Below are 8,904 nucleotides of genomic sequence, written 5' to 3' on the forward strand. Positions count from 1 at the left end.
ACTCACTTTCCATCACCTTTATCCTGTACAGTACATCTGGAATCTGCGAAAGAAAAAGCTGCAGTCCTGTCAATCACTCTCTAATTCCGTGCTCAAATTGAACAAGTTATCTATATCATTTGAGAAATCAACTTAAACAATTGCCTCTTCACATCTGCTCTAACACCATTAGCCAGCCTTAAGGCAATGTTTTCTACTCTTTCTAAATTCCACAGGAAGCCTCTCCATGGGATTCTGAGCCTCTTGACAAATCATGGAATTAAAGGGAGAAAATGCAACGACTATAAACGCTGATGGAGTGTTGGCTTAACTCATCAAAGGAGTCTTAAGGGAGAAGTATAGCAGATTATGAAACAAAGCAAGTGATAGAGAATATACCAGATGCTGCTGATTTAAGGGTGCCTTTTTATGTTACATTTGCTTTCTTTGTTGCTCCAAGTGCCATTGCGCAAAGTTGAGGAATCCCTGTCAGCGTTTAGTTAATGAGGGTGCTATTGGAAATGAGCAACCAAGGAAAATTGAAAGATTCATCCTGCTGTAAAATATTTTTCAGAATTGAAATTTGAAACCATTAGAATGCCATCAGTGTATTTCCTAAAGACAACTTAGATTAAAAGTTAACGATGTGAATGAAATTTGAGAACAATGTGAATGACATCAAAGTAATCTTCTAAAATAAAGCATCTCAATGATTAGGGTATCATTTAGACTTAATAAAGTACCATAAATACATTAGTGATCTCAAATAATCAATAAAAAAAAGGACATGATTTTGTCCATGGGAGATCAAAGTATTTTGTATGGTTCTAGAGACCAGCCAAAGTGTGTGGTGGGGGCAGGTGGGCGGCAAGCAGAGAGGTAGTTCCAAAATGTCTACAATGGAAAGTGACCCCTTTTACAATTTACAAATTAAAATGCATCCATTAATAATACCAGACTTTAAGTGCATCTTTATTAAATCATCCAGCGAGTATTTACTGCCTTTCTCTAAAAAACTCAAAACCAAACATGATTTTTAAAAACACTGTGCATGAATTTGCATACCTGAATCTGAATTGACCTTGAAGAAGAGGAGCTTGGCGCAATGGAAAAGCTGCTATCACGTGACTTTGTGGTCACGGATTTGAGTCTTAGAAACAATCTTCGTCTTTTAATCTGAATTGACCTTAAACAACTCGTGCAGTGAAATATAACCACTGGAAAACTAAAATTCAAGAATCCTGCCTCTAAAAGTTCCAGATGTACTAATAGTCTATAGTCAATATGTAATGAGCATATGGATATGTTCAGACTTAATGCAGCAATCTGGATAGACTAAACCATGAATAAATTGTGCAAATACATGTTCGTTTTCCCCCTTAACACTTGTCTTGGATGTTTGCTGAATTAAACAAGCACCACAAAAACATACGGATATAGAAGTGCCACAAATGCATCTAACTATCATGTGAAGTGATTGTTCTTGTAGTTTTGTAGATGCTTACTAAACAAAGACAATAAAAATAGTCCATCCGTTTGAATTAACTGACTATATAAATCTTAGTCATACATTAAATCTTCAAGATAAGACTATATAATTCATAATAATATTTGCAACTCTTTAATTAAAAAAAAACACCTTATATACAAAGTACTAATTACTGAAAGGTCTATTCTCCCGTTCTAATCAGTGTTCAAAGATTCTCAGTTGAATAATTCTTTTGATAAAGTTTTCTTTGTATTATACAAGAAGCAGAATCTGTTCCATCTAAACATCCAAGTGGGGTGAGAGACTCGTCAAGACATGTGGTTATTTGCAACTGGACGGTTGAAGGGAATTACATATATGCCCTTGAATCATTCTTAACAGTCCTTTTCCTGTTCTCTCCTCAGCTTTTCATCAAAATTACAATCTCGGTTCCACTTGAGTCCCCTGGTTCTATAAATTGACTCCCTCTCCATGGCTACAATTCCCTTTCTTCCTCTCCTCTACTTCCTTGCTTAAATTACTAGAAACTCTGCTGTTTTTTTTCTCCCTTTTGTTATCTCTAGTATTCTTCCTCTTTAGATTTTTCTTGGGTTCTGGATCACCAAAACTCAACAGCTAAATATTGTGTTCTTGCGGCTGCTGTTGCCCCAGGAACAATCCCCTCGTCGGTCACATCCAGAGTCATTTGCAGGGGGAGACTCTGCCAAAATTCACTCCAGATTTTTGAACCAAACTTGGCTGTTGGTTGATCCTTGGAGTGAAATGCCATCTTGCTCCTGAGATCGGAGATTTTTCAATCTTTCGTTCCAAAATCTGCTCTTTCTGCACCTGAAACCTCTAGTTATCTTTCACATGCAGCGTCTGCTTCTCATCTTTATAATCTATGTCGCCTGTTATAAGTGAGATACTTCTCTCTGGTTTTATGATAAATTCCACCCTCAGGCGCAGGTCTCCTCTTGTTCAATCCTTCTCTGTTGTCTTCCTCTACTGGTTCTACGTCTTTTCATGAACTTGTTCTGAGATCTGAAAGTCTGGGCCTTGTCCATCTTTTCTCATATATTGTCTCTTAATTTTCATCCAAGTAATAATATTGGCTAAATCTATAATTAAGCTGCATCTCATCTCAGAATCTAGTCTTTCCTAAGCACCAGCCGTAAACTTTACAGATAACTTTGCTAAATAACTCATTTTGCTGCCAAACCCCAAAGCAGCCATGGCTTCTCCATGTGGGACTTCTTCTGGTTCCAGCCTGCTGCAGAATTCGGCCTCCTGCGAAGTGGATCTACAGGCACTGATGGACCATAAAAGGCAGAAGAGAAAGATATCAAACCGTGAATCTGCGAGGCGGTCAAGGATGCGCAAGCAGAAGCACCTGGAAGATCTGACGGCACAGGTGAAACAAATGAGGAAGGAGAACAGTCAGGCCTTGACACAGTTGACCCTCACCACACAGCAATACTTTGTTGTGGAGGCTGAGAACTCTGTTCTCAGGGCTCAGTTGATGGAGCTCACCAGAAGGCTGCAGTCTCTTAATGAGTTCCTTCTCCGCCTGAATGAAAACAGCCATATCAGCAGTGGCCTCCTCTGTGATGCTCCTCAAAACAATGAAAACTTCAACACTCCATGGAACTGGTACATGAACCAGCCCATCATGGCTTCATTACAGAACATGTGGCATTACTGACAGATAAGAAAGCATTGATGTTGTAATAAGGAGGGTAGCTACTGCGACTCAGTGCTTTATGATTAGTGGGCCATTGTCTAGGTGTCTGGTGTATTTTATTGAGGCCAGGTGTCTGGTGCGGTTTGTATGTTTGTATTAAATGAAGAAGTATTTCATGTTTCACCAAGGCAAATTGTGCTGTGTCTCATGACCATGAGTTGTCTCTGAAAGATTCCTACAGAGGGAGTTGACTTGTCTACCTATAACGAAATGGTTGTAAGTAATTTATTTATTTTCTACTCTCTCCATGTCTGTGTGTTTCAGGCTAACACATTGCTTGAACTGATACAATGGATTAAAGATTGTTTATAGTTGGTTTCATGGTGAAAGCATAAGCAAATATTCATGCTTGTTTGAACAAAAGGAGCTTACAGAAATATAATACCAGCTTTATATGATTGCCCCTGATGTCTGCCTTTCACCCTTTTTCTCTTTGGAATTTTGATAGCTGGCCACCAGAACTGTTCATGAATATTAAAAAAAGAAAAAAGAAAAATTACAAATGGAACAAATCACCAAATAATGTTCCTGTGGCTATTATTATAAAAGTACTCCCATGACCTCTAAATGCGTTTATTATATACAATTTATTAAAAAGTAAACAGTACCTCTAAATGCGTTTATTATATACAATTTATTAAAAAGTAAACAGTGCTAGGGTAAAAATATTCCTAATTGCAAGTGTGAATAATCAAATGGTTTAAAAAATGAACATTCAAATGCACTTACATTGGAGCCAGGCTCTTGTTTTTTTCTGTCGCACGCTCGGTACACATACATACGTTCCAATAAAACTGTGAAGTGAGATACAATGGTCATGTTAGAGGAAATCAAGTGCCAATTTCATAGTAACCAAAATTGGGGCATTCTAATTTTTACATAAAAGATTGAAGGAGGTTGAGGCCCTGACTTTTTATTTTATCTTTTCATTTATCATGCATTTCCCAGGCTGGAACCTGCTATTCTGACCGTAATAGTATCCTTACATTGTATGCATATGCATATTAATGTGGTTTGAACAGTGTGTACTTTTTTTTGTTTGTTCCTAGACAAGGATCAATAATTGATTCTGTAATTTTAATTCAACTGTAGTAAAACTTACAGAATTAATAAATCATTGTTGATGGTAACATGTGACAGCATCTGAATCAAGGTCTAAACCTAATTTAATTATTGAAAGCGATAAAAAGAAAAGAAATATGTTTAATTAGGTCACTGTACTGCACATCATCTTCTCATGTTTATGAAATGCAAAAAAAAAAAAAAAGAGAGAGTAGATCAACAGGGACAGAAAAAGCTGTTGATTTCAGTTCTAATCTACTACCCATACTTTGCAAACTATTATCACGTTGTGTGCCACCTCATACAAGTAGAATCAAAATGAAAGAAGCTATGAACTTCGAACAGATCCTTTGGTATGTATTGTACTTCTGAAAAGTGTGAGATTGGCACGGGATTTTCTCTACTTATGCTTTTGGAGGGAAAGGAAAAAAAACAACATGAGAATGTCATTACTTATAATTACTCCAGTTAATATTCCTATTGAAAAACTGAATATCTGTCATCATGAACTTCTATATGAAGTTGTACTTGTCTCTCAAGGCATGGCTAGTAAGCATGATAGAAGCTGACAATGACAGTGGTGGTTACTTTCGTTGAGTCCACTTCTAGACGAAGCAAATTGCATACCACATTGTTAATTGTTCTTCCCGGTTGCTCTCCAGTGAAAATAATATAGCTTTCAAGTTAGAAGTCACCAAAGTGGGTGAACTTACATTACCTAACAATAAACCTTTATATGAGTATTGGGTTGATGAAATCACCTGTCGTGCTGTTCAAAATAAGATCAGGAAGCGTGTCAAAAAAAAAAAAAAACTTTAGGACTCCCTACAGCACAGGTTAAAAGCGATTAGTGAGTTTAAATAAAAATTTATGAAAAGTTTTCAGGATAGAGGAAATGCAAAAGTTAAAGGTGCAAAATTGGAAATTTTTAATCGGTTTTGTGATAGAGAAAAATTTGCAAAACATGGGTATAGCAAAATGAAGATTTTCGCTAGCTATTATTAGTTTGAACACCCAACCAAGAAGGGATGTGACTCCATAAGTACAAGGGAAAATGGTTGATCATTGGATCAGAATAAAGATCGATTTAAGACATTGTAATATGGAAGATGATAACTATCTTGAGGATCTTTGTTAGCGATGGAAATTCAGAAAAAGAACACAACAGTTGATGAATGAGGAATAATTTCTCAATCCACTTGCAACTTGCTTGTTTAAAAAGCTTCATGATTAGTTTTGAACTTTGAAGTGGAGTAGCGGTCATGGTTGTCAATTCATTAGAATAAACATCAAAGGAACAAAAAGATAGACTAATGATGCAATGATGTGTCTTAAGTTATTATATAAAATTAAAATGGTCCCTGCCAATAAATTTGATACCAGCACAAATAATTGATGATCATCTTGTCATAGCATTTATATGAGGTTAATCAACTAGAGATGTAAGTTTGGTGACTCTAAGTTAGAACTTCAGAAATTATTGACACATTAATCTTTGTTTACCTATGAATCATGTAATCATTTGCTGAAGGTACACAAATAAGAATGCAACTGGATATGCTTCCTTTACAGAACCGTGGAGTGAGTCACATATTTTTAAAAGGTTCACCACCCAAATTGGAGCTCATGCAAGAAAATTTTTGGGATGTCAAGATTCTAGTGTTTGCATGAACTGTTAGGCTATAAGCTAAGATTTGCATGGTGTTCTAGAATACGAACTGTTTATGTTAGTGTACTACAAATAATTGCTAATAATTAATAAACCAAAATATGCCATGTGATGCTCATATATGTGAAATTGCAGTGATCTGATATTGAAGCCAATTTCATGGCATCATGATCTCGAATACTCTTACTGATGGAAAATTAGTTCATGATCCTTCTACCTAGGCAGATTGTATACGCTAGACAATTTCAACACAGCAGAGTGCATCAGGGGGAAAAAACAGTTATACCGTGCAGTTGGGCATTGAAAACCAATTTTCAGGATATTGCAGAACCTACAAAAGCTGAAAAGGTTCTTAATTCATAATTTTTTTAGCTCTCAGTCAACTGAGTTATAGTCTAGTCAACCACTTGGCCACTGTGGATGTGAAATTTCACTGAAGCATACCATTCGTTTTACCAGTAATCCTTGCAAGAACAAGAACCATTGACAAAGTGGTGGAACCTGATTCTATCCCTAATGGTTATTTCTCGATCATAGACCTTAGATATGAGCTTCATTGCAGTGTGGCAATCCTCACAAGACCTTAAGTTCTTGATGACCAGGATTTTCTCCCCTGGGTTAGTGCTGATCAACCCAAATGCCACTGCGAGTCTCTCACTATGATGATGCAGTTGTAGAATTTTTTCATCATCTTCCATGTCAAGCAACACCTCTGATGCTTTCGGAGTGAAACCTTCTAACCTCAGATTCTCTGTCATCTCGTTAATTTTCTCATATATCCTCTTTGCTTCGGGGTGCCCACTATCACCAGCCTCAAACTCATGGATTATGCCATTAACTTCTATCCTACTATAACCAGGTACTTTGTTAATTCTTCTGGCAAGCATTAGCTCCCTAACTTTTGCCTTGTCCTCCCACTTCCCAATAGATGCATACATGTTGCCAATCAGCACAAAATTTTCACTTTTTGTGGAATTCTTTTCAAGCACCTTCCATTCATTCATGAAACGCTCAGCATGGTTAAATTTTCCATGTAACTTCGAGGCCCAGATCAGAGTCCTCCACATGATACCATCAGGTTCTATCGGTATCCTTCGAAGAAATCCTTCTGCTTCATCCAAATGCCCAGCCCGGGCAAGTAGATCAACCATGCACCCATAATGCTGAATCCTCGGCCTCAACCCATAGCGGTGCATGTAATTATAGATACGGTATCCCTCTGCAACCTTTCCAGCATTACGGCAAGCGCTGAGCACAGCTGTTATCGTCCTATCATTAGGCCTCACTCCATCTTCCAACATCTGGTAAAACAGTCTCAGAGCATCCTCACACCTCCCATGATTTGCAAGGCCAAAAAGCATGGCTGTCCATGCGAACAGATCCCTGTTTGGCATTTTCTCAAACAGCCTCTCGGCACTGGAAATGCAGCCACATTTGGTGTACATGTCTATCAGGGACGTTGCGACCTTAGCCTTAGAATCCAGCCTTGCCCGTACAGCCATCTCATGCACCCGACGGCCGAGGCCCAGAGCTCCTGCTTCCGCACAGGCTCTGAGCACAGCTACGATCGTCGCGTCATTTGGTTCGACTCCATGCCTCTGCATGGAGTCGAACAAGTGGAGCGCGTGAAGCGGTCGGTTCGCCTCGACCGCTCCGTTGATCATGGAGGTCCAAGAGACGACGTCTCTCTCGGGCACCCTATCGAACACCTGGGCGGCGTGGTCGAGGGAGCCGCAGGCAGAGTACATGTGGATGAGTGAGTTCTGCACGCGACGGTTGGAGGAGAAGCCGCGCTTGAGGGATAGGGCATGGAGCTGGCGGCCCTCGTATGCGACACGGAGGCGGGCGCACGAGGAGAGGAGGAGTGCGAGGGCGAAGGGGTCCGGGGTGGGGCCGGACCGCTGGAGGTGGAAGTAGAAGAAGAGGAGTGCTTCCCGCGGGCGGTCGGACCGAGCGTAACATCGGACGACGGCATTGACAGTGGCGGAGGAGCGGCCGGGGTGGGAGAATGCGAGGGAGTGGGGATGGCGGTGGTCGCCGCCGGTCTTGAGGATCAGAGCATGGAGTTGCAGAGCATGGCTAAGGCAGGAGACCTCCGCGTCCATAAGAAAACGAATAGAGCGCACGTGTGAAGGAATTGCCTCGCGTGCCACCTTAATAGTTCATGGTCATGATCAGATTTTTTTTCATTTAATCCTGACCGTTCGTTTGTTTAGGATTAAAACTTCTAACACTCTTACGCTAACCAAGTGTTAGTTAAGTTGTTTATCTTAACTAACCACTTAATTAAAGGAGTATTAAGAATATTTTTAAGAAGTCAGCTTTGTATAAGAAGATCATTTATACTGGTGCAGTGAAAAAATGTTTAGTTGTCACTCAGCTATTTATAATTCGATTCTCAGATAGGTACATTTGTAAAAAAAAAATTTTATCAAATGAGATGCATAATCAAGAAATATTAGGTTTTTGGACGGTCCGCTATTAACATTTTCAAATTTATCCTAACAATCGATGAAAATTTTTCTTAGGATCGAATCGATCATAATTATTCGTTTATGATTTTTCCATCAACTAGAATTTTCTTTCTTTGATTGACCTCTCATTTTCTAATCAATCGGGTTGCATCTCTAATGATTTATTATTCAAACATAATTATTTTGTTTACAAACTCTCGACTAAGATGTTAGACTCGATTGAGTTTACTTTTAACCAATTGAATTTAGTTTGATGCGACGATAAAAAGGGATCCATCGAGTGTCAATCAAGGGCGAAGGTAGTAATTGACGTAGACATCAAAGTCAATGAAATCGACGTCAAAGTCAAGGAAGTCAACGTCAGAGGACCGACAGACTCACCAAAAGTGGACCAAGCGGAATTCGACGCCAACTACCGATCGAGCTCAAAGTGTCTGATCGGCTGGCAGGTTCATTGGGATAGATTGCTCGTTCGAACGGGATCAATACAGCCAGAATATTAAATGCT

The 8,904-nt window shown here is 39.1% G+C and overlaps 2 protein-coding genes across 2 annotated transcripts; one reads left to right on the forward strand and one right to left on the reverse strand.

Annotated features, from left to right (window-relative positions):
- The first annotated feature begins 1,809 nt into the window (after window positions 1–1,809).
- Window positions 1,810–3,318, forward strand: LOC121969831 (bZIP transcription factor 11-like). Its single transcript, XM_042520091.1, has one exon. The coding sequence runs from the start codon at window positions 2,682–2,684 to the stop codon at window positions 3,150–3,152; it is 471 nt and encodes a 156-aa protein (XP_042376025.1). The 5' UTR covers window positions 1,810–2,681; the 3' UTR covers window positions 3,153–3,318.
- A 149-nt stretch (window positions 3,319–3,467) lies between these two features.
- Window positions 3,468–8,040, reverse strand: LOC121969830 (pentatricopeptide repeat-containing protein At4g21065-like). Its single transcript, XM_042520090.1, has 2 exons — window positions 3,921–8,040; window positions 3,468–3,652 (listed from the first exon to the last, which is right to left on the reverse strand). The coding sequence occupies exon 1, from the start codon at window positions 8,025–8,027 to the stop codon at window positions 6,375–6,377; it is 1,653 nt and encodes a 550-aa protein (XP_042376024.1). The 5' UTR covers window positions 8,028–8,040; the 3' UTR covers window positions 3,468–3,652; window positions 3,921–6,374.
- Between the last annotated feature and the right edge of the window lie 864 nt (window positions 8,041–8,904).

The sequence above is a fragment of the Zingiber officinale genome, chromosome 4A (assembly GCF_018446385.1).
Source record: "Zingiber officinale cultivar Zhangliang chromosome 4A, Zo_v1.1, whole genome shotgun sequence".
NCBI lineage: Eukaryota > Viridiplantae > Streptophyta > Magnoliopsida > Zingiberales > Zingiberaceae > Zingiber > Zingiber officinale.